We start from the raw sequence: 27,820 nt of genomic DNA on the forward strand, positions 1-27,820 counted from the left end.
AATGGTAGTCTTTTCAATAATTATACACAGCTAATATAGTTCTCCTCTATCTTCCCTTTTTCTAGGGAAAATATCCGTTTCCTTCATTTCTTCTTCATAAAACATGGTCCAGCCATTCTGATTAATCTCCCCTGAGTTCATTCCAATTTGTTTCCCTCTCTTACAGAGTAGTGCCCTGAATTGCATGTACTCACTATTGTCTGAACAACAAGAATTAAGGCACATTATGACTGCCTTAGAGATAACATGTTTTAAAGATTTAATGCCTTGGGACAGACAGCCTCACAGACGAGAATACTTTACAGCTTTTTGGTAGTAGAACAGTAGTAAAAGCTTTAAGGCAAGCAAGCACATTCTATCAGGGTTCAGTCATTGGCTGATTCATGTGCCTACCAACTATATAGGCAGTCACTTTCATGTAGAAATTCATTACTACTCAAAAAACAATATATATGATATTCAACCTAAACAATACAAGGCCAAATTGGTAAGACAATTTTAACCTTTAAACCAAGAAAGTTAGTAGTGGCAAGAGACTTGGTGATTATAGTTCAAATCTTTCATTTTTGAGATGTAGAAATTAAAGTCGGGAGATATAAAGTGACTTCCCTAAGGTCACACAGCAAATTAGTGGCAGAGATGAACATACGCTTTCTATGAGATAACATCCTTTCCTCTAATTTATGTTCCCTCTGAGTACCCCAGGAAAAATATTTCCACTGAATAAAAAGAATGGGCTTTTTTTTACTACAATGCATTGAGGAATAAAGGAAGTGATTTTACAGAAGTTGGAGATGGTAGACAAATTCTTACAGAGTAAGTTTCTATGCATGGAGAGTCTCAAATTATTCCACAGAGCTTTTCCTAAGAGGTAACTACTTACTCTAGCATCAAGTCAATCTTCCTCATGTTCTCCTCCCTTGCAGTTGTTTTCTTCCTCATTTGAGAGACACACATGAACTTATAAAAATAACTGGTGTTTGTTGTTGCTGTTGTTGTTTTCATATTCAGCAAAGCAACCAGTATGCTTTAAATGAAACAAACTCAGGGTATGTTCTCCATACCTCACAAATCTCAACATTAAAATGTATCAGAGTGAGAGTTTGACCTCTTCTGCCCCATTCGGACACCCTTAATTCCCCTTTCTTGTCTGATTGCTCTGGCAAGGACTTCCAGCACTATGTTAAATAGAAGTGGAGACAGTGGGCAACCTTGTCTGCTTCCTGTTCTAAGTGGGAATGCTTGCAATTTTGCCCCATTCAGTATGATATTGGCTGTAGGTTTAGAGGTAAATCTCTCACTCTTTGCTGAAAATATGCTATAATATCTAGAAAATCCCAAGGATTAAACCAAGAGACTCCTGGAATTGATAAATGAATTCAGTAAAGTCTCAGGATACAAAATTAATGCACACAAATCACTGGCATTCATATACGCCAATAACAGTCAAGCCAAAAATCAAATCAAAGACACAACACCTTTCACAATAGCATCAAAGAAAATTAAATATTTGGGAATATATTTAATGAAGGTGACAGACATATACAGAGAGAACTACAAAACACTGAAAAAAGATGTAAACAGATGGAAATCCCTACCATGCTCATGGATTGGTAGAATCCACATTGTTAAAATGTCCATACTACCTAAAGTGATCTACAGAATTAATGCAATCCTTATCAAAATACCACCATCATTCTTTACAGATTTAGAAAAAATAATTCTATGCTTTGTCTGTAACCAAGGAAGACCTCGTATAGCCAAAGCAATCTTAAGCAAAAAGAACAAATTGGGAGGCATCAGTCTGCCAGACTTCAAACTTTACTACAAGGCTATAGTAACAAAAACAGCATGGTACTGGCATAAGAACAGAGATATAAATCTTTGGAATAGGATGGAGATCCCAGATATAAAACCACCTCATAATGGCATATAATCTTCAACAAAGCAGACAAAAATATATATTGGGGAAAAGAATCTCTATTCAGTAAGTGGTGCTGGGAAAACTGGATATCCACATGCAGAATATTGAAACTGGATTCCCACCTCTCACCTCTCACAAAAATCAACTTATGATGGATAATAGACTTAAACCTAAGGCATGAAACTTTAAGAATTCTGGAAGAAAATGTAGGGAATATTCTTTTAGACATTGGCCTAGGCAAAGAATTTATGATGAAGACCCTCAAAGCAATCACAGCAGCAACAAAAATAAACAAATGAGATCTGATCAAATTAAAAAGCTTCTGCACAGCCAAGGAAACTATCATTAGAGTGAATAGACAACCTACAGAATGGGAGAAAATACTTGCTTTCTATATAACCAATAAAAGGCTGATAACAAGAATCTATATAGAACTTAAGAAAATCAACAAGAAAAAAATCAAACAACCCCAACAATAAATGGGCAAAGGACATGAACTTTTCAAAAGAAGACAGACTAATGGCCAGCAAACATATAAAAAAGTGCTCAACATCTCTAATCATTAGGGAAATGCAAACCAAAACTACAGTGAGATATCACCTAACTCCAGTAAGAATGGCCTTTATCAAAAAGTCCCAGAACAACAAATGCTGGCATGGATGTGGAGAGATTGGAATACTCTTACACTGCTGATGGGACTGCAAATTAGTACAACCCCTGTGGCGATACCTCAAAGAGCTAAAAATAGAAATACCATTTGATCTAGCAATCCTATTACTAGGCATCTATCAAAGGAAAAACAGACATCTATAATAAAGACATCTGCACTTGAATGTTTATAGCAGCACAATTCACAATTGCAAAGATATGGAAACAACCCAAGTGTCCATCAATACATGAGTGGATTAATAAAATGTGGTATATGTACATGGAATACTGAGAAACTGTAAAAAACAATGGTGAATTAGCACCTCTTATATTATCCTGGATAAAGATTGAGCCCATCCTTCAAAGTGAGGTGTCACAAGGATATAAAAACATGCACCACATGTACTCACCATCAAATTGGTACTAACTGATCTACACTAAGATGTTCACATGGTAGTAATAATCAATGGATGCTGGTCAGGCTTGGGGATGAAAGACATAAACCCACAACTAAAGGAAGTGGAGTGCACTATATTGGGGAAGGACATGCTTGTAGCCCTGGCTTGGGTGAGGCAAACACATTACATGTAACAAAAATGTTTGTACCCCCATAATATCCTAAAAAAAAAGTATCAGAGCACAATCAAGGTTTGTCAAATCCATTTATTATTTAATAGAGATGCTACTCTGTTAAGAGTGAGGTCCTTTCAAGGCCAAGTTTGCCCAAGGAAGAGAGATGAGAGAATAGATTGTTTTATATGTTATATATACTGAGCCTTCAGGGCCACTCTGTGAGCTCAACAATCTCCTCTCTTTGCTAGATCTAGCCTAGTAAATTTCCCAGTTTTGAGGATTCACTGCAAGAGCCTTTGAATTTCCTTCTAATATGTCAAATTCATATGATGGGGTTAACGAGAAACTCTTTGTAATTCAGAAAAATGTAAATAACATCCCCAGCTCTCTGGTTTAAGTTCTTATTACTAGAACAAGTACAAGACTAAAAATGATTCCTCAGAGGCTATGTTGCTTATGAAACAACTACCTAGCCATCCATCCATTCTTCCATCCATCTATCTATCTACCTGCATTTGCCTTTCTAGGAAAAGGGAAACTAGGCACAAAATGTCACCAGTTTAACACAAAACAGCAAGTAAGAAGTCTAACTGCCAACAAGTGCTTCCAATATCTGGAAGCTGTGCATTCCCTTAACTGAAGGCAACACACAACCTTGGACTGATGACTCAATTATAATCATAAAGCCCATATTTTCCCTCTGGAAGGGGAAAAAAGTATGAATTTCTTTCTCTCTTAACTTCCAAATACCAAAAAACTTAGATTCGTTCCTTGACCTACTGCGTTATCTAAAAGAATAGTAGCCAAAAGGAGAGCCAAACTCTAACCTTACTGTCAATTTCAGAAAGAAAAAAAAAAAACTGTAATCAAATTACATACAAAATACATCAGTGAGAGAACAAAAATGAGAGGAGCATCCTTAGTAGAAGTGAGTGCACCAAGTGCTAAATAAATGAATAAAACTGAAGGCCAAATATTAAGTCTGAATTCAAGAGCAAAAATTTTCTCAGTTTGTAAATGGATTACATCAGTTTGCTCCTGGCTAACTCAGTGCTTATGCAAAACTATAACTTACTGTTGGAACTGACCAAAAAGTTCTTAAATAAAAGTAACGGTCATGTAAATGTTCTAATTTTTTTCTAAGTAAATAAATCTCTTCTATTTTACTATCATAATCTATCTGAGCTTGAATGAAGGCACATTTCCTCTCAGAAGGTAGAGGAGTTTGAGAATATTGTACTCAAGGTACTCTCGGTACACTGGGATTGGAAACAAATCAGAGTTAAATTATAATGAAAGCAAAAGTTTACAAAATAATTTCCAATTATTTTATCAAATAAGGTTTCTCATTTTCTAGGGTGCTAATAAAATATAAAAAAGATAAATGAAATGCATAAATACTCATTTCTAATTTCAAACAGATTGTAAACTTTTATTAGCAAATTTTGGTAATTTATACTTTGGATTTGAGACTGTGGTTTACACAAGATATGTTATTGAAATCAATTTGCATCACCTAGAAAAACAATGCCTAGGGGTCATGGGAATATAGAAAAACCAAAATAATACTTAAAAGGTTAATATTATAAAAAATATGTCATCACATTGAAAGCTGTATTAACAAAAGGAATAATAGCTTGAAGTTGTGGTTCTTTTAAAAAGGTTACATTTCTCTTGGGAAGCAAGGAAAACTTTTTATTGCAGAGGACAAACAGTGGGATAATTTGCATATCAAGGTAATTAAGGCACATTCATTAGAGGCGTTCAAGACAGATTAGATATGTTTGTGGAGGGAACAGAGTAGGGTCTTTCCTGCTTCATGCAGGTGGTTTGACTCAATAATCAGAGACAGCCCTTTCAATCTCATCTTCAAATGAATAGTGCAAGCAGGATTCATTATGTTAAAGTCGCCTTTATGGAAAGCAACCCTCCCCAAATTAAAGAAAGATCTCAGAGAGTGCAAACACAGTCCTGGCTTCCTCTTCCCAATGCAATATGCTGCCTATCACAGTTATCAGCATCTTATTCCTGCTGATCTAGAAGGACCCTGAGATTCATAACACATTTTAATCATGAAAAGTTCAAATTAGTCATGTAAATGACTGCATGCTATATAGTATATACGTTACTTTCTACAATATGTTGCTCAGAAGCATTGCAAAGATGCATAAATTTCATTATTAACGTCATCATATTTCATTATACTGATGTACCCAGAAGTCAGGCAAGGACGAATTGCAAGAAGGAATTCTATAGAAGAAAGTGTACATTAATCAATACTACCTATAGACTGGAAAATGCTCATAGAATTCTACTTTAATCAGAAAATTATTGGTGTCCTGAGATCAGCTTCCATTAACACTGACCAATTTTGACAAAAGGCTTATTTAAAAAAAAGAATCTACCTTCAAATGACATTTAAATCCATCAAGAAAAATAAAAGCTGAGTAGAACAGTCCTGCTCAAACTGTTCAAGTTAGACTACATTACACCAGATTTTCTATTAATAATCAAGTCTTATTTTAAATAATTATCAAAAAGCAACTTTTCCTATGTCTGGAAATGCTACAGACATAGGAAATATATGTTTGCCATATAGAAGTATTTGCATAGGGATAGTAGAAGACAGGATATTCAAACTGATCAACCCTGGCACCATTATGAGGTACGCACTAGCAGTGCATAGGTAAAATAAATGGAAATAAAATATTTATGAAATATAAAGATATCACATAAAACTGAAGCAAATCAGGAGAATATTGGCTAAATCCCAGAAAAGATAATCCTTATGAACATGCAAGAATGTTGTAAATTGCATGTGAATATCATTGATAGAGTTCATTAAGAGATTCATGTTATAGTTAGTGCTCTGCAAACCCCAGTCACTGGATCTTACACAGCCTGAAAGATTAAAATGAAAATAAACATGACATACCCCAGCTCCTTAAAGACATTCTGTATACACAATTTTATTATACTTAAAATAAAAAAATATTAGAGCCCCATATTGCTTGATCTGTCAAAATACAAAAGAAATGGAAAAAGTCTGCACAGATGTAGGAAAGTACTAGACTTTTATATTTTGGCAAGTGCTCAATATGCAGCCTACATAATCACATGTTAATGACTGGAGTGTGTTAATCAACATGCATACCTGATTCCTGCTTGCCCAAGGGAAAAGAAGCCAACTATTCCAGAACATGTTAATGTTTCCACTTTTGATAAAGATTTTGATAATATGGTAGGTAAAAAAGAAAACTTCCACATAGGATCTTTAGAAAGGTATATCATTAAGAATCATAATAAGATAATTCATATTTCCATAAACATTGAGATATTTCCAAGTAGCATACCAGTAATCCTTTTGTTTAATTTAAACAAGTTAGATTTGGGGAACTTTTGAAAAATATACTTTTTTAAAAATAATAAAATTGAAACAGTGTAGATTATCAGGGTGTGAAAATATAGAGGTAATCAATGTGTTAGCATTAGACAATACTAGTTGTCTATTTCACTACCCACAGCAAGAGTTTTGCAAAATTCCATGCAATGTTTTTATTTTTAGTTCAAATTATAAATAATTTTTGTCATAAATTTCTGAGAGAGGTTTAAAAGGAGATAGTATTGTGTGCAAATATAGCTTCAAGTTTATAGAAAATGGGAAATCCTCCATAATGCTTCCTAGAGAATGTTATTCAGTGATTCAGGGGCAAAGATGGCATTTTTGACTTGTTAATAGAAACCTGGGCTTGAGCTTTACTTAAATTGAATGAATTTCCAAAATCTGAAAAAGAGAGTAGTAGTAACTAAATGTCTCAATAAGTCTAAACCTTGCTAGTTTATGGATTTTTTTCCCCAGTGCTTCACAAACCAATCAGGTACCACAAAATATGTACATAAACCTTACCTTAGGTATTATGACCATAAACTAGTTAGGACCAGGTGAACTAGTGGGTTTCACTACACTTTGTAAAGTACAGTCCCCATAAAAGTGAGGAAATAAATTTCATGAGTGCTGCCTACCATCTGAAATGACTAAATCTTACAAAGAACTGGCAATAATTCAAGTTTTTTAAATCTTTTAAAAAGTAACAAGATTAGAAATCTAACAGTCTGTCACAACATAACATGGCTGAGGGTTAAATCCTCACTAAAAATTCCTGGACCATGTTATCATGAAATGACAACAGCTCCATTCCCAGAAATGGTACAAAGTCCACACCAGAAATTTTATGACTCCAACTGAATGACATAAAACACTCCAGAGTTGATTAGCAACTTCATTGGACTAAAAACAAGAGAAGCAGAGTAGAAACTGTTTGCAAGCAAGAAAGCATTGTTCCCAATAGTTATTTATTAAATATTTCAGTATACCTATTATTCTTTTATTTCAATTACAACAAAGGCTATTATTGGCATCTTTTATTTATAGTGGAAAATTATTTTAACTTTTCTAGAAGGAAAAACCTCACCTGGGGGAATTTAAGTAGGTCTCTAAAATAAGGAATTCAGATATTGTAGAGCTAAGAGTTTAGTATGGTTATTTCCACCTAATTGGACTAGTAGTTAAAAGCCAGATGTATATTTTTGCCTAAAATATATATCAATATAAACATGCATGCAAGTGTACATATGCACATGTGCATAAGGTCCCACTTATAATCTTTTATTTCAAAATATTATGGAGGTACAAATGTTTTGGTTACATGAATTGCTTTTGTACAGTTTAAGTCAAAGTTATAAGTGTATCCATCATCCATATAGTGTGCATTGTACCCATTAGGTGTGAATTTACCCATCCCCACCACTCCCCTCCTACTCGCTTGATTTCTGTTGAATTTTACTACCATATGTGCATATTAGTGTTTATAAGTTTCAATTTAGTAGTGAGTACATATGGTTTTTATTCTTCCATTCTGTGATACTTCACTAAAAGGATGGTCTCCAGTTCCATCCAAGCTGTTACAAAAGGTATTAGTTCACCATCTTTTTATGGCTGAGTATTACTCCATGGTATACATATACCACATTTTACTGATTCACTTATGTATTGGTGGGTACTTGGGTTGTTTCCACATCTTCATGATTATGAATTGTGCTGCTATAAATATTTGAGTCTAAATATCTTTTTTTAATAAAATGTCTTTTTTTCTTTGGGTTAATACCCAAAGGTGGGATTGCTGGATCAAATGGGAGGTCTACTTTTTGTTCTCCCACTTACAGTCTTATCACATGTTGTACCTTGTAAAAGGTAGTACTGGTGCCTTACCCACATTTCCATGGCCTACCCCAAAAGTCACCTATAAATAGTTGTCTCCTAAGCAAAAAGCTCTGTCTCTTCCCTGGGGCCATTCTCTAGCCAGTAGCATATCTACTCTCTTCCCTCCTCTCCTTGGTCTCATCCTCTACATTTCTTGTTCATTCTTGACTAAATTCCTGCCCACATGTACATTACTTAAAATATTCTCTCCACCCTTTGTGTGAATCTTGTCTTCTTCAGAATCTCTGAAACTCTTAGGTGAGTACACTTCCTAATTGTTCACTTTTCCACATATCATCAAACTCTCACCTGCACTAATGCAATGGTTTCCTAATAGGTGTCCCTGTTTCTGATGTCATCTCCCACAATCTAATCTCTCTACACAGCAGGACATGTGATCTTTTAAAAACACATCAAATCATGTTACTCCCTTGCTTAAAATCTTCCAATAGTTTCCTCTTGCACTTGAAATAAAGTTAAAAACTTCCCTGTAGCCTTCAAGACCCCATAATATATGTCGTCTGCCTGCCTCCCTGACTTCATCTCACACCATTTTCTCCCTCACCAGCCACCCTGTTGTTTTCTGTTCCTCAAACACACAATCCAAAAGGCTTTCATACTTACTATACACTCTAGCTGGGTGTTTTCCCCAAATCTTTGCACAGTAGCTCCTTCTTGTTGTTCAAAATTTCAGCTCAGATGTTACCTCTTCAAAAAGACCTTCCCCAATCTGCTTAGTCATACTCTATCACATTTTCTCATTTAATTTTCTTCATAGCACTTATCATTGTCTGAAATTTTCTACTCTGTAAGACTTCTTTATTATCTGTCATACTATTACACTCTAAGTTCCATGATAACAGAAATCTTATCTGTATTATTTACAAGGTACTCCCTGTACCTGGAATTTAGTACACACTATATACACAGGTAAACAGTGATGATAGTAACACCTCTCTAAATTATACTCTAAAGTGAAAGAAAAAAAAAGTAAGGGAAGGAAGGCTCAAATTAACACACACATATCAATTTATCCATTTGATACAATAAGTATGTATATATAGTTTGCACCAAAAAACTGTACGTAATTTGCAGACAAGTTTGCTAACAATATATAAACATACCTGTCCTTTCTATAGTTGCATTCTTTAGCAGGTAATAATCACATACAATAACATATACATGACACTAAACATTACCACCAAAATGTTCCTCCATGCTTATTCACATAAAAAGAATGATACACTATACATTTTTCATGAAAAAAATATGTGAATTTATTCTAGCCAAATGGGACAGTCTTAACGGGAGCAAAAACAGATTTTAGTGGACATGTCAATATCCCTCTGCAAAAAAGGTATTGGCACACTGGTGCCATGATGAAAATATTCATAGTACTGGTTATACATTAGAGAAGGACAGTGAATTCTTACTCTAACTTTTAACCTTCAAATGGATCTTACCAATTAACATAGCAAATTAAATTTAAAATTGAACATTTTGGTGTCTGTAATATAAGTAATTATAACTAAAACCAGAGTCTAAACTGTTTTATCTCAAATTGGCCCTTGAATTCCTGTCTCTAAAATTTCTATTCTCCTTCTTTGCTTATGCCATAACAAATTCTTTTTCTTGTTTGAAACTGTGTGCCCTCATATTTTGTTGCAGTGCCCTCTTTGAAATAATCAAAATTTTAACATTTAAGGATTTTTTTCTAATCATGAAGTGGGAATTAGCAGAACTTCTTTGCCTTGTCTTTACCCTCTCTTAACAGACAAGCTCCTCTGTGGTTTTGCTATATCAAAGTAAAACCCTTCCTGAATACAAGAGATAAGAAACTTTTAGGGCTTGTTTCTAACTGTTCATGAATGAGGGCCACAAGAAGCCATCATAGAAAGTAAAAAACAATGGAAACTAAATATGTGGTGATAAAATTTGGGGGGGGGTTGTTTTCTGTTTTTCAGATTTTCTTCTAAGTTTTATTTTTCCACAACTATTTTATGGGGTTCAATTATAGTAAGCAAAGACTGATCCATTAAAGAGAACTACAAATTTCACTTCATTTCATAAACTTCCTTTTGGATTTCATATTTATTTTAAAGTAGAATGAGGTAAAATGTTTATTAAATTTTATGTTAGTCACAGTCCTCCTACTCCAATACTTTCTCTCTCTCACTCTCTCTCTCTCTTTCTCTCTGTAGGTTTGCAGGTCTGCCCAAAAACCTAAAATCCTTCTATTGTTTTTCTTTCCTACAAAGAAACTTGGTTGGTGATATGATACTTGCAGTGTAAGTCATTACAGGTCTGATGTTACAGTTGTTACACATTATTGAATCTACCCAGTGAAAAGGAAGCACAAAGGGAATTTCCAAATGCAGCTGCTATTTCCCATTTGTTAAATCCTTTTATTACACCATATAAGTACACAGCTGGGAAATACTATAGAGTGGGAGTTAAAACAAAATATTTTGGCTTCCAAACATTCAGAATACACAAAGGCTCCAGTGGAAAGCAATGTTTAATATCAAAAGAAAGTGAAAGTTTGAAAACATTTCTAACAAGTATGATTTCTTTTACACTAATATATAACACATTATAACTTTAAACTATTTTATACTACCATAAATCACATTTAATATTAATTTGGTAAGCAAATTGTTAATATCTATTTTCCAACAAATTTTAGATCATAAAAGTTTGAGAATAACTCACCAAAGCAACCTGGCACTTACTAAGATACAAACAAAATTTTACTAGGTAAAGTAAGTACAGTGTTCTCAAAGAAATAAAATTTGAAATGTAATATTTCTTCCTCTATCCATATTTTCCAGTCCAGCTATTTTTATTTGTCTATGACTGTATTTGACATAAAAGCCAAAATATATCTTGAACACATCCTTTCTCTCTATGCACTCTTCCTCTACACTAATCCAAAACATTCATCTCTCACCTAGACTTCTGAAATAGACTCCCAGTGGGTCTTCCTGCTTTCACTCTTGTCCCTCTCCAATCCATTCATTATACCACAGCCAGAATTATCTGCTTGAAATGTTCTTAAACCCTTCAAAGGCTTTCCATTGCACTTAGATCAAATCTCACCTCCATAATGTTATCGCCAAGGTCCTGTTTGATACAGCTCCTTCCAATCTTTCTAACCATATCTGATGCTATGTTGCATCCTCACTTATTACACTCCAAGCACAAAGACCATCTTTTATTTTCTTCAATTATGCTATAATTTTCTCACCTCAGGTACTTCATACATGCTGTTCCCTCTGCAGTTTTAGTTTTTGTTCCACTCCACCTGGTTAGTTCCTATCATCCTTAGCTCAGAGAGGGAATTCCTAACCATCTATTCTAAATTAGGTTTTCCCCACTATGTTATCACATCATATTCTTTTTCTTCATAGCACACATCACAATTTTAGTTATACATTTGTGTGTATATTTATTGAATTTCTATTTCCTCTCCTAGACTACAAATTCCATGAAGGAATGAATCATGTCTGTTTTTCTCACCACTATACAGTCAATACCTAGTAGAATGCTTGGCATATAGAAGATAATAAATATTTGTTGAAATAAAAACGAAACATAACCCTACTATCTTGCCAATAAGCAACTGTCAGTGACTGGATATTTAGTTCATAAACATCCTTTTGGACTTCATATTTATTTTAAAGTAAAATGAGGTAAGTGTTTATTAAATTTTACATTAATCACAGTTTCACCCAAGCTACTACCTTGCAGGTATAAAATGAACTTAGGTTCAATCATTAAAACAGACTTGCTTTATTATACCTTTTTCCTCCCCCTACTCAAGAAAAATAAATCTTCCAGTGGATCTAATTATACAATGTTGATCCCTTTAAAACTAAAATTAATCTAGAATCTATTTATCTTCCAATTTTCTATTTCTTACCTACTGCTCCAGAGCACTGGCTGTGTCTGCAAAATTATCTTGAAGAATGTCTGCCTCCATAAATTATTGAATTAAGTCTCTGAGACATTAAGCATTTAGTAAGAATTTAAATGTGTTATTAGTAGTAAAAGCATTTTAAATATTACCTTATTTTTATTAAGGAATAAAAATTTCCTCGGTGCCCACTTAAAATATTTTTCATTAACTTAACTTTTGGTTAGTGAAAAGTTAAGAAATGCAAAACAGGGTTTCAAATTTCTAATCTAATCAAATATATTAAGGTTTTGGTCTCTTCTGGACGCTAAAAAATTGAATATTTATGCTTTAAACAAGATAATGTTCCTTACTATGGTTTCTGTTTTGATGGTTAGAGATGGAATTTAACATAGGAAAGCTGGCTAATACACTTCATGTATTTGATGTTGTTGTTTCTACTTTTAGAGAAAACTACAGTCTGAATGATACTCAGGAGCTTTGCATGCTCTTTTGAAATTAATATATAGGCACATAAGTGAGAAAACCTTTATTATAAATCAAGAATAACCATTAAAATGATAAATAACTGCATTTCCTCATTGATGATAATTCACTATATGACCTCATTCACACATATTTGCTTAATTTAATTTTTCAATATTGATACATAGCTATAATTTATTTGATCATCCTATTTTGTGATATTACCAAGTTCTTCAGCTTAAATTCAGGGATTCAGAGAATAAGATAACCAACTGCCCCCTAAAAAATATTAAATCAAATATCTTTTGACAAGCTGACCTAATAATGGTCATAAACTAAATCTCAACCACTTTTCAAGTTTTCCCAGTTACTAGTATATTAGTGGTACATACCAGGAAGTTATTTAATAACCTAAACATGAATAACTCTAATGCCATGTATTTTGAGCTTCCCTAAAACACCTGTTTATAATGAGCACATACTAAGGAACACACTTACTTAACAGTGGCCAGATTTTAAAAGCTTACCATTCTTTGCTGAGATGACAGAACACTGTCCCAGTCAGCATCTTGTTGAATGGTATTGACAAGTGTTGGTAGCTCCTCAGAGTGAGGTTTGTTGTGCATTATGGGGTGCAGAGGCAGATGGGAGGCCATATGCTGATCACTGCCCTCTTCCTTTTCCCTTGAGGTCAAATCCTGGGTCATCGCTTCCTCTCCATCTGCTGCACAGGCAAATGGAGAGGTGGCTTGCTTGGAAGACATTCTTCTGCAGAAGAAGGAAAACAGTATGAATTAAAAAGAGCTGTCAATGACAAAAGAGTAAACCATCTCTTGCATTTGACTAATTCAAGAAAAAATAAAAGTTCTTTAACTTTAGAGATATTTATGGTCTACTCTAAACCACTGAAAAAGAACTCTTGGCTTATCTAGCCTGCTTTCCCTCTTTGCTTTTGACTCAGCAAACCTTTTCCCAGTAATTGTTCCATATTTTCTCTTACCAATTCACAAATGAAATTTTTACAGAATTAGTTTTCATAATGTACAGTGTATGTATGTGTATATTTTTCTTTCCACTTCTAACTAGATCATAAGCTTCTTGAGTGTAATTGGTTTGATGGTTAGCAATGAAAAAAATGAAGGAATGTACCTGGCAAATGAGCCAGTTTGCAGGATGAGTTGAAAGCACAAATATCCAAATTTCTCCTATGGTTTAATGTAAGAACAAAAGAAGTCTATATATAAAAATATAATCAGTAAAGTAAATCCATCATGAGAGTCCTTAGCCAATCTGGTCCTGATTTATTATTTTACATCTTGTATTATGAGAGCAAAGACTAACACTACTTAGTACTATCTAAAGCTTTTCTAGAGACCTTCAATATGTGTCAACTGCTGTAACTTAACTTTTAATTGACATATTAATTGAGAGAGTGGCTGATACTGTTAGATTAGTCTTAAGGTAATTTTGTAGCATTTGAATTGAGTATCTGAAATAGCTATATGCCTGTTTTATATTAGAAAGTAAATATAAGATTCAAAGCATTTATTATAAAAATAATAAAATGCCTATTACGCATATTATTTAAAACCTCCCAAAACAATACTGAACATTCATTTATGTACCCACAAATAAACATCAACTACACTCTGCAAAATAAGATCTCCATTCTGTGCTTTCAAATAAAGTGAGAAAATCATGATTATTAAACAGAATTTCAAAACTTTTAGAGAATATCACTTTATCAAAATGAATTTCTTAGCAAGGTTAGAAATAAAACCACTAAAGTGTATAACTCAACAGAAGAAGCAGTTGTGTATTTTTTCCAAAACTTTAGGTTGTTTCAGTTTATTGCATCTTTAGCTCCAAAACTGCTGTGTAATGAAAGGAATAAAATCTCCACCTTAATTGCTCTTTAACATTAATTGATTTCATACCATTTTTTTTAAAAATGCACAAATCAGTTAACATAGGAAACCACATGAGCATTTTTCAAATTAGCAAATCATTAACTTGCTAGTACTGTTTCCACAGACAAATAAATACTGATTAAAGGGTCTAGAAATCTGAGATTAACAGTTAAATTTACAAATCTGTCACATGCTTTCATGAATATTGCAGTGAAGGAAATATCAAGTGCAAAGAAAAATAATTAAGTTAATTCCAATTTAAACAGTAGTTTTTATGTAGCAGCCCATGTTTCACATAGGATTTAACAGCTAATGCTAAATTTCTCACAATTAATGAGGGGGCTCAGATTTAGTATCCTACAGTGAAAAAAATTAATATAAGATCAGCTAATCTAATTATGCACAGTTCTAAATAAAAGTATTACAGGCTTTTGAAGTGCTTTGAAACATATTAAAATGCTGATACCTACTTATAATAATCATTCTACAAACAATAAAAATTTTATCTATTAGACTTGATACTAGAAAATGGAGTACAGAAAAATGCCTACATTTTCTGTGAGGAGAAAGAAATTAAATGTTCTAAAGACTACTATATCAAAATATCAGATAAATATATTCTTCATCAATTTATATTAATAATAACAAATGAACAAATGTAGACACAATTTAGAAAATGATACCCAAAGGATGTCTCTTAGTATACAAGAATCACTGTAGAGCTTACTTTACTGGCCCCATAACTACTGTAGTAAAACCAGGCAAACTACAACTGTTCTGCAAGTTTATCAAGAGCTTGCCACAAACAAGAGTGTTTGCCTAGTTCAGATAATGACAGTATCAATAATGTAATCACTCACATTAAAAACAAAAGAATGAGTTTACTTCCAGTGTTTTAAACAGTTAAATACAACTGAAAGTCATAATCCAAAACTCAAAGTGACTTTAGCTCCCCCAACAAACATCCTATTATAAAGTGAATTGGCTCCTTCCAATAGCAATATCTGTGATTTTTGCATTAGTATAAATTAATCATGACAAAACCCAAAATGAAAACAGTCTCTTAAGAATAATTTCAACTGTAACTGCACCAGTGAACAATAGTGCACAATCCTAATTAAAACACAACCATGCAGCTGTAAAAATAGACTAAATCTGTCCAAAGCTATGAGTTGAGTTTAAAGGCTGGTTTGTTAGAGTGTTTTCTTAAGGAAGGCTGGGTCCTCAGTCTTAATCAGCCAATAAATTATTTCCTGCAATTACATTAAATAGAAAATTATCTTCAAATGGGGAGTGTTAATTGAAAATCAAAATTCAGAGGGAAGTTTAGAAATTACACGCTGAATACAATTAGTGAGGAAAGGCTTCACCTCTCCTTCATCAACAGTCTTCTGGTGATTCCTTCAGTGACCATTCAGGAAAGCTACCTATTTATAACATCACACAATTTGTCTTTTATTTTGCATCTACAAATACAAATGTGTATCAAGGTTGCAAATAAAAGGTAGGCTGCCGGAAAAAAAAAAGTAATATAAAATCTGACTGTTCATCCTCAGTCCACACCATCATTAGGAGAAAAAGAAAGGGGGGAGGTAAGGACAACCAAGGAAGGCATACTCAACTTTGAGCATTTTGTTCCAAGAATACTTTTCCAAATCATATTTTATTTCATTTCTTGGGTTTACTTTATTATAGTTCTCAAGTATGTTGTTAGCAGAGAAAAAGATTATTTTTGTTCTTTCAGCAAGGTATTTTCCTTGAGCATTTCCTTTTGATAAAACTGTTGGGGGTTTTTTCAGGTTTGTTTTTTATTGCTGGTTTTGTTACATTTTGTTTTGGGTGATGCTTTTGTTGTTTTTTAAAAAGTAAAATGTGCTAAAATTATTTTTAATAAATAGTTTATTAAACAAACCTTAGATTTACTGCTTATTAGATTTTATTTACTATTTTTTGCACAATTACTTTATTAAATAATCCTTCGATTTTCTGATTACATCTCATTCATTACTTTAGCTTTCCCTTTTAAAACATTGTACTAGACCAACTAAACTGTATTCTAGAAGCTACGAAGATACTAGGCTTTTGGTAAATCCTCTACCATAACCACTGCACCATAGCTACTCTCCTTTAAAAACTCAAACATACCCATGTTTTAATGTTTTAAAATGCCATGTGGGATGCTTACTCTTATTTTCATGCTCATTTAAGTAATTTTCCATTACAAAAATTTTCACCCCAATACATTAGAATAGCACCTTACTTTAGCTGCTTCAATATACAACTAATAAGCAAAAGAAAATCAAAATCCTTGTGGAAATGGTCAATTTCTGTGTGACTTTACTTTGTTTTATTTTTGCACTATTATAACTTAAAAATCATTCAAATGAATTGTTTTTTTAATTTGTATTTTTAAAAAATCTCCCTAGTTATACCCCCTGAAAACAGGGGTTTATAATGGAAGTGCTGACACAACCCTAACTAAAGCAGCGCAAATGTTGCCGCTATAATACACAAAATCAAGTTCTATTATTCTAAACTATCCTCGCTCATGGGATTTTTCTTTACTGTGCTCCCAGCCAAACTGCTGAAGCATGAAAAATTTAAATGCAATCAAATGCGCCCAATTCTACTTTACTAGAACAAGTGTCTACAGTGGTACAATCTTAAAAGGAGATGCAACAGATTTGTTTGGTGTTTTTTTTAACTGTTTATTTATAATACAGTGCATTGGAGATAAAATAAAAGAGGAAATTACACTCACATGGTACTAGTGTATTGACTACACAGAGTACATTATAATCAGAGAGAAAAACTACATTGTCAACTTATCACATTGGTTAAACAAGATGGTTTTCTGGGGCATAGCTATTATCAAGTAAAACCTCCAAGGAGAATTAAATATCTTTGGGACATATAAAACTAAATTCCCATCATATGTTCCCTGGGTTTGAAATGTCTCTGCCCAACAGATCAAGTGAATTCCCAGGATGCCAAGCCATTTGGAAGAACTCCAGGCTTAGGACTTTTGGAAATGAGATTGTTGGTGATAAAGCTTCCCATAACTGATAACGTTCTCTAGGAAATCAGTAGAATGCCTCTAGAAAGGTGATAATTATTTTACTCCAAAACACCAGTATACTATATGAATATTTAGGCCACTACAGACGTACTCAGACAGTAAATTTATTTTCTCTTCTTCAATAAGAAATCAAAATTAGTTGGCCCAAGACTTTATAAAATGATGAGGATACTGGATATGTACACATTAAGTCCTCTCTCTCAAAATATCACATTTTCTACAACCTTTCTGATTTGGTGTTATTGTTTTTTAAAACAGTTATTTGTATATATTTAAAAGTTAGGATTATTCTAAAACAACCTTCAACTTTTAAACTTTCTCATAAGGCATAATCACTCATATTACATTTTTTGGAATTACTACTTGGAAAGAACCCATCTTTCAGAACTATCATTTGGAACTTACATAACTATTTAGAAGAACCACTGAAATCATTGAAACAATATTTTAAACCTGATTTTGTGAAATATTTTCATTATTTTTACAATTACTATCAAATGGCATTCACTTTTTAGGTGTTACATTTATTCAAAAGAAGTCCTGTTATTATCATAAAGCAACATTTTAGTAGTTGGCTTACTTATTAAAAATAAAAATAAAAATTTGAGGCCAACATTCACGTTTATTTTTGTAGCTCAGCCCCAGGCTACCAGGCTAGACTTATTTCAGTCAGATAAATCACTGTTAATTTAATGCTGTATTTGATTTGATGCTGACAAATAAACGACTAATTTTCCAAAAATGTAACACAGTGGCTCTCATTTTAAGGAACATGAGTAACAGATATGTTCAGCTGACAAAATGCACAATACCCGGTACCCCCTACGAAGGATGCTAGTCTACCCAGCCTAGGGCAAAAAATGATTTAAAAAACCTTCTTCTTGTATCTCTTAATTCCCACATTTAAAGATCTTAGGGAGAGGAGGATTGCAGAAGACACCCTAATTCTAGACATTAAAATGAAGGCATACCTTTTAAAATCTTCCCTGCTTCATTCTAATAAAGCCTGAGAGTTGTTACCGATTCTTTGTATTATTTTATACAGCACTACCACCTCCTCTCCCCCACTCTACCTCCAAACTTCCCTGGGATTCTGCCATAGTTTTCTTTTTCTTCCATCTGTTTAATATGCAATTTTAAAAATTCAGGGGAAAACAAGGTAACTGCTTTCAGAACTATTTTGGAAAGTTAGAAACCTATCTTCTACAGTTTGTAGCAGCTTTTCAGAACACATATGATAACACATAGACACAACACTTGTAGAAGAAAACTCACTGATTCGAGTTAGCTGTCAAATCAATAGAGATGAAGCAAATGAAATATATTTGAAGTTCTTGAAGTATGTCTAAGAAAGGACTTAAATTAATGGGTTTTGACTTTTCTAAGGCTTCTAATTTTTCACGCCAAAACACCAAAATTGTCTCCAAAAGCCCTCTGAGGTTCTTTTACAAAACAGGAACTACCTGGAACAGATTCTTCTCAAGTCATCAAAGTTTGTGTTTCTAGAGTTTATATTTAGCTGACAATATTGCTGTCACTTTATATAGCTTAAGACTGTTCTTTGGACTAGAGCTCATATGTCTTGGAATGCTTTGACTCATGAATTGTTTCTCCTGATAATGTTACATCACGTAACCACCTCTGTCTAATTGGGTAGTATCTGCTGGAAGAGACAGGCAACCAGCCTAATGACTGACTGCCTATGGAAAATCTATAATTATTACATGTGTCCCTGAGTATCTAGTTTCTTCCTGGGATCAAAACAACTTGACTTCATGTAACCTCTATCTATACTTTTTGCTCGATAGAAATAATATTGAGTTTTCTCACAGTTTATCTACCAGCAACTTGTTGGAAAGCCAGGGTCAGAGTTTATAAATAAAATCTGTGACTTAACAATAAGAGCAAAACCAAACAATGACTACTATAAATACACACTAACTTAGAGGATTTTAATCAAGCACAATGACTTTATAGTTCAATTGAAAGACCTCCACGTGACTTGAGTGAAAGAAAGCTGTCTAAAATAATGGCAGAATGAATTTATTTATGTTCACTTTGAATCTCCTCTTCACATGCAATGAGAACCATAATTTTTAAAGTTAATAACAGACATGTCTTTGTCAGCTCAAAACTGACCCACTAATATGGAAGCCCAATTACAGGATATCTTATCCAATTATTAACAAAAACCATAAACCAGAACAATAACTTCTCAGAGAGAAAGCATAGGAAGCTATAACTGCATACTTTTCCATTCTTACCTATATTTTCACTGTTTGTTTAATATTGCCAGAAAAAAAGGGAAAAATGAAAATTGATACATATAGATTGTTTCAAGATACAAAAATTCACACATGGTAACACTGAACAATATCATGTAAAGAAGCCAATCTCTGAGGTTCTCCTTTAGCTAAGTAAAACAAACCAGTAATTCCTCTTTTGTGTAATGAAATAAGGCATAAATTCAGGTTCCTATCCAAAGAAGAAGAAGAAGAAGAAAGAGAGGAGGGAGGGAGGGAGGGAGAGTAAAGAGGGAGGATAAGGGGATGGGAGGGAGGAGGGGAGAAGGTGAAAGGGGAGGAGAGGAACAACCACAGCTTTGCAGTTCATTTTCAGTTTGTCTACTTAATGAAAACCTCATTCTACAGCCCTAAAAACCATTTCCAGCAGGCAAAGTATTTCTGATTCAGCAGAGGTTACACAAGCATCAAAGCAGTTAAATATAGGTGCCAAGCTGCATTGCCAGGAGCTCTTAGTACTGTGAGTTAGTGTTACCTGACAGCTTGGTGAATATAAAATTACTTGTTTCTCCAATTGAAGACAATCAAATTGTCACCTTCCATTGTAATAATGCACAACTAGTGATCAGCAAAGTGCAAACATAATTACCATGAAGAAAACAAAAAATCAAATCTAAATCTCTCTACAGAGTAAACACATCTATCTGGCTTCCCCCAAAAAGAAGTGCATTTTAATACTGAATGCTATGAAGCAATTTTTGTTATTTAACAATAAGAGTTATTTGTCTTACATTAAATAAAAATGAAAAACAAGAAAGACCAATTCATCAAAGGTGACTACAAATACCAATAAGAGCACTACAACTTTCTAGACATAGCACAAAGGACTACAAATTATATCATTGCCATTTGAAATGATAACTTAAGTGTAAGTCAGTAGCATGCCCATTATAAAAACTTCTCTTTCACAGATTTCTTTCTGGCCTACAAACCTTTCTGAAGGGTGAAAAAGACAGGTCAGATCCTATCTCAAAAGCTTTTGTCTTAATTTTTCCTTAAAAGTAGGAGCTATGCTTTATTTTTTCTTCTAAAGTAGGCTATATTTTTGAAATTGAAAATTTACCTCACAATGTAATTTAGTATCTCTACATACGTTTAGAAAAATAACCAAGGATAGGGTACATATCCAGAACTATTTTTGAGACACTCAGAATCTGGAATTCTTGTCCAAATTTGGTGACCAGATTGGCCCACTACCAAAGTGATCTAAGTAACCCAAGCTAAATTAGTATTAAGGGATTGAAAATTTGACATGGTTCTCTCACACTCTGAAAATTCTTAAGATATAAATAAAAATGAATACCATTAATATAGATAATGCTCCAAACAAACTGCATTTTAAAAGTTCTCTCAGAAAAGTGATTTTATTTTATATCTATCTAACTCAAGATTTAAAACATTCAAATTTACATCATTCCTTCCAATATAGTAAAAACTTTTTCTCATCATTTTCAAAATACCCCCCATATAGGGATGTTTTTCTTTCATCAATAATCCCCTTCTTTTTTTATCAGAAAAGTATGTCATACAGCTACTATCTGATATTTCTTTTTTACCTTATATCTCTGTTCTAAATAATATCATTTATAATCACCTAACACAAAAATTGAGCAGTTTGGTGGGGAGGGGAAAGCACTGCACCAGGGTAAATGTGGAATGAACTGAGGACCATCAACAGCACAAGATTTCCTGAGCGTGAGTCTTAGAACACAAATACAGATTCAGACATTGGTAATCTGATATTTCATTCCTTAGAATGATGTTTTCATCCTACATCAATCTGAACTGGCCAATCTTGCATGGCAATCCTCTTCTTCCATTCCTCCATTTTATTAGGGAAGGGTAGAAGAAAGAATGAGATGAAGACATTGGGTGAACTTTGTGGCTAAATCAGAAGCAGAATAAGGATAGAGAAAAATAGGAGAAAGGGGAAGTCCGATATCTAGTTGCAAGTTTTATTGTGATTTGAGATAAATTTCACATCATTAAGAGAAGTGTTTGGATGTAAGAAATAAGACTGTTTTAGAAAAACATCTTTTTCCTTGTTCTTACAACTTCCAAGTGATATAATAAACTTTTTTTCAGGAGACCTTACACTTATAAGCTTAACACAATAAAAACCTCCCAAGCCAAAGGGACTACAATCAGTATTTTTCAAACTTCAGTGGTAGGTAATTTAACTCCTACAGAATATTGCTTACAATACAGTAACAATAAAAAGTATCAGAGATGGGTGTATACCTACATAATGAGCGCGATGCGCGCTGTCTGGGGAATGGACACGCTTGAAGCTCTGACTCAGGGGGATGGGGGGGAATGGGCAATATACATAACCTGAACTTCTGTACTCCCATAATAAGCTGAAATTTAAAAAAAAATGTATCAACAAGAGAAAGAAAAAGAAACCTCTTGTGAGAGAACACTTTCTAGACCCTGGGAGATAAATGGTTTCATTGATATTATCAAAAGCTTATGGTAAATGAGCTAAAAAGAGAAATCATTAAAAGATTTTGTCTGACAAAAAATAAGCTTTTCTATATGTACCATGAGGACAGGGATCATCTCTGTCTTATTCACTACTGGATCCCCAGGTCACAGAACAGTGCACGATACACTGGAGACAATCAATAATATCGGAAAGAAAAAGGGAGGAAAAGTCAAAGAGGAAGAGGTGAGCAAATAGCTTGTTGTTTTAAATTAAAGTGAATCGATAATCACAGAAAATACCACTCACATGTTAATGCTTCCAACCTAAACATTATTCTTTCTCTATACTCTTTTTACCAAACATCTCATCCCTTAACATCTAAATCATATGATTATTATATCTATATCCCCAACACTAAATTCTCTCTTATCTCCCTGAAATACAACAGTCCTCAAATGATTGTGAAATATTTATACCAAGACGTACTCTGCAATTTCATATTAAACAACCTTAAAGCAGAGTCATCATTATTTTCCTCAATACCTTCTCTCATTCATTAATATTCAGAGAAGTATCATTCTCAGAATCACCCAGGTTCAAAACATAAACAATATCTCCTCTTTTGTATCATTGTTCCTCATTGCCAACCTGTTAAGTTCCGTCAACCCTTCCTTCATAATGTTTCTCATGTTCATCTTTCTTACTATACTGATAGTCACCTTGGTACAGGGCTTTATTACACCCCATACCCAAACTCTTACAACGTACTCTAGTTTCCCTAATTTCAGCATCTCCCCACTCCAAATCAGTCTTACCACCACCCTCTTCATCAGGCCACTCTCCTGATCAACAATCCTCAGTGGCTCTCCCCTGATGGCAAAGTTAAAACCCAATTCAAGGCCCTCCACCCACACCAACCAATCTTTCTACACTTATCTTCACTTTAACCTTCTACTCTAACTAGACTGATATACTCAAACTTCACTTATTGTTGTCTCTCAGGCTTTGCTCTGCCTCTCTCCCCCTATTTCCCACAACTGCCTTTCTTATCATTAGGAAACCAGCTGGGATTATTCCAGGTTAACTATGATCCACCCCTCTTCTAATCACTTCTAGTAAGTTCTCTGAGACATTATTTTGTATACCACTCATTCAACACTTAGTGCATATTACCTCATATAATCTTTTAAAAATACCTATAATTATGTTTTGTAAGTAATCCCAACCAAATTACAAATTTTTCAAGGAAGAACAGAACTCGAGGCCTTTCTGTATTCCCACAATACCTAGTACAATGTTTTGGACAAAGAAAACACCCTTTAAATATTGCCAAATTATTTAAATATTATTAAATGAATAAGTAGAGATAAATTAAGGGTACTATATTTAACCAGAAAAAAAGTAGCCATGAAAGAATATTTAAAATAGAGCTTCTAGATCTCTGTATGTACATTGGTTTTCGGGGTGTCTCCTCTGCCCACACACATTGGCCAATTAAATTTATCTCTTGTTTTAGAAGTTCTACATATTCCATGGCAAAAAAAAATCATCAATCTATGTTGTCAGAAACATTAAAAAGATTAAAAGATAAATGGGTGGATATTACAGAGATGGTTGAAAAGATATATAGATAGTTTTTACTAGATGCTTAGAAAGTACCAGTCACTGTGCTAAGCACTGCTACATGTATTATCTCATTTAGTTTTAAAAGCAACTCTAAGAGTTAGATAATGTCATTATCCCTGTTTACTGATAAGGAAATCAAGGCACAAAACTGTTTATTTAAAAAAATAGAATTTATGAAAAAGACACCAAAGATAATCACAGCAAAAACAAAAATTAACAAATGGGACTTGATCAAATTAAAAAGCTTCTGCACAGCCAAGGAAACAATAAATATGATGAACAGTCAACCTACAGAATAGGAGAAAATATTTGCATGCTATACATCTGATAAACAGCTGATAACCAGAATCTATAAAGAACTCAAACAAATCTGCAAGAAAAAAATCAAACCCCATAAAAAAAGTGGGCAAAAGATATGAACAAAAACTGTTCAAAAGAAGAAACACTAATGGTCAATAAACATATGAAAAAATGCCCAAAGTTTCTAATCATCAGGGAAATACAAATCAAAACCACAATGAGATATCACCTAACCCCAGTGACGATGGCTTTTATCAAAAAGTCCCAAAACAACAGATGCTGGCATGGATGTGGAGAGAAGGGAACGCTTATACACTGTTGGTGGGACTGCAAAGTAGTACAACCTCTACGGAAATATGGAGATACTTCAAAGAACTAAAAGTAGACCTACCATTTGATCTAGCAATCCCACCATGGGGTATTTACCCAAAAGAAAAAAGTCATTTTATCAAAAAGGCACATGCACTCGAATGTTTATTGCAGCACAATTCAAAATCGCAAAGATGCGGAATCAACCCAAGTGCCCATCAATTCATAAGTGGATTAATAAAATGTGGTATATGTATACTATGGAGTACTGTGCAGCCATAAGAAAATGGTGAACTAATACCTTTTGTAACAACCTGGATGGCACTAGAGACCATTCTTCTAAGCAATGTAGCACAAGAATGGAAAAACAAACACCACATCTACTCATAATTAAATTGGAAATAATTAATCAATACCCTTGGGCACATATGGTAGTAAAAATCAACGGAAATCAAGTAGGTGGGAGGGGCAAGAAGGGGACCGGTAAACTTACATCTAACGGGTACAATGCACACTACCTTGGTGATGAGCACACTTATAACTTTGACTCAAACTGCACAAAAGCAAAACATGTAATCAAAATGTTTGTGCCCCCATAATATTCTGAAATTTAAAAAATGAAATAAAATATAAAAACTTGCCTAAGGTTACACGTAGTAAATACAGAAAGCAGAATTTGAACTCCGGTGGTCTATCGCCAGGGAAGACACTATTAGAATTAAAGTTTTCTGAAATCTAAATTAAATAAATTATTAACTATTTTTTCCATCATCATCTGAATTATTCTTTACTAATTTATATCCTTCCTGTAGAATTTTATTTCGGATATTCCAGTTAAATATACTAAACAGTAATTTAATCAGAGCTTAGTCAAAGGATTTACTATTTTTATGTATTCCTTCCCTTCTACTTCTAGAGTTGGAGGTATTTAATCATTAGCTAACAACCGTAAAAAAAGAGAGAGAGAGAAAAGTGGAGCAAGTAATCTTCTAACCAATCTATTTGACTCTCATTCTGGGCAGTTTGACAACAAAATTGGTTAGGGAAGTAGTTAAAGCTATTGGCACACAAGATTTGGAGGCTCACTGTAGTTTTTACACAGTAATTTTCTAACAAATATTAATATTTATTGGTTGTTAGCTATCCATGCTTTTCCTAGCATGCTTTTTCTGGTTAGCCTTGATGATCAACATTTAATTGTATTTTTACACAGACCATCATGAAATAAAATAAGAATGTCACTGCCCATTCATTTCAAGGCCCAGAGAAATATGAGATCAAATTTCTACCTTCCAGCTTTGACCAAAGAAGCTACACCAGACCCACCATACACAAGTGGAGCTGCTTCACTATAAAAGTAAATGTTGAGGATACTCTTGAGGGAAAACGAGATGAGGAGCTTGAACAGGATGTATTTAACACACTACCCATAGAGGGCTGATTTCAGGGAAAGCAGAGTAATTTAGATAGACTGCTATATAACATTACACATATCCTAACTTCTAGGGAAAAGAAATACAAAAGGCCCATATACAAGGATTATGAATTTTCATAAATCGTAATTGTCTGTGAAAGCTAAAGAAAGGTTTTCACCATCGACTCAAATTTGCACATTTTTTATACACACCAAATAGTTTGGTTCCACAAATAAATAACTGAAGTGCTGCTAGCTTGTATTTCTCCTTCCCTACCTCCACCACCCCTCCCTTTCTTAAAGCCATTTGCTTTAAATTTCTCACTCGCATTTGCTGGTAACATATTATCATAAACAGCTTCAGGAGAACATGAGAATCCAATTGTTTCCATGAATCACTGCACAGAATTGTTTGAGTTATCATTATAAAAGACAAGTACAAATACCCGTTGTCTTGCATGCTAAGGGATTCTTTGCTAAGTACCTATTTGCACACCTATCAAGCTACAGAACTTCTAGTTTTTCCAAGCTATCTTGTTTGTTATAGGAAAGAATTCTGCATTATTTATCTGGTTCTGTTTTTTCTTCCCACATAAGCACCATCTTCACACTATTTCCCAAAATTGAGTAAGAGAGTCCCCTGAAAAACTTTTACATTTTATCATGCCTAATCTATTAGCATTTTAGATTTCTTCAAAATCATATCTTTATTTGCATCCATAGTGCCTAGAACTAGAGAACTGCTATCAGTCTTAATAGAACCTATTGCCAGAAGGACAAGTGTGGTATAGCAGAAAGATTTGGAGTCTGGATTTTTGTTTGTTTGTTTGTTTGTTTTGTTAGAGACAGGGTCTCACTCTGCTGCTGAGGCTGGAGTGCAGTGGCACAATCATAGCTCACTGTAGCCTTGAAATCCTGGGTTCAGGTGATCCTCCTTCCTCAGCCTCCCTAGTAGCACCTGGATAGTTTTTTTATTTTTGTAGAGACAGGGCCTCAAGATGTTGCTCAGGCTGGTCTCAAACTTCTGGCCTCAAGTGATCCTCCCACTCGGCCTGCCAAAGTCCTAGGATTACAGGCATGAGCCACAGCACCTGGCCTAGAGTAAGGTTTTAAATCCTAGACCTCTCCCTTACTAGACCTGTGAACTTCAGAAGTTACATAAATCACTGAGCTTCTGTGTCCCCATCTATAATATTAGGGACAACAAATTTTCCTTAAAGAGTTGCTGTGAATATCAATTCAATCAATATATGTGCAAATATCTAGTATTTGGTAGGTATGAAACAAATGCTAACTTCCTTTAAATGAAACTTCATAGAAAAATAGTTTGACCCAAAGAAAATAAATGAAAATACTTAAAAAGATTCTGAATTTCTATGAATTACAATAAATAAAAGTTCCATGGAATAGAAGTTTTCCATATCCAATATACTCATGATCCAATGCTAAGTGGACCAATGACTAGGACCATATTAACAGGATAAAACCACAGGGTAAAAATATATATGCCACTGTTTCCCAAAAGGGTACAGATGAGAAAGAATCACTCTTTACACAGGAAAGTCCAAAGCATACAGCATCTTCTGCTGAGAATTGTCTTCCTAAGGATGATAGACTTCTGGGGTCTAGTTTACACATTCAGACCTCCTGCTATTTACCTCTTTT

General features: G+C 33.8%; 1 protein-coding gene across 1 annotated transcript in view; it reads right to left on the minus strand.

Moving 5' to 3' along the window:
* SOX6 (SRY-box transcription factor 6) overlaps positions 1-27,820 on the minus strand; it is a 383,942-nt gene that overhangs the window by 354,553 nt on the left and 1,569 nt on the right. Inside the window, exon 2 of the mRNA XM_045557593.1 lies at positions 13,314-13,554. Within this exon, the coding sequence (XP_045413549.1) occupies positions 13,314-13,554 (241 nt within the window). The remainder of the gene's footprint in view (positions 1-13,313; positions 13,555-27,820) is intronic.

Source organism: Lemur catta, chromosome 7 (assembly GCF_020740605.2).
Source record: "Lemur catta isolate mLemCat1 chromosome 7, mLemCat1.pri, whole genome shotgun sequence".
Classification (NCBI taxonomy): domain Eukaryota; kingdom Metazoa; phylum Chordata; class Mammalia; order Primates; family Lemuridae; genus Lemur; species Lemur catta.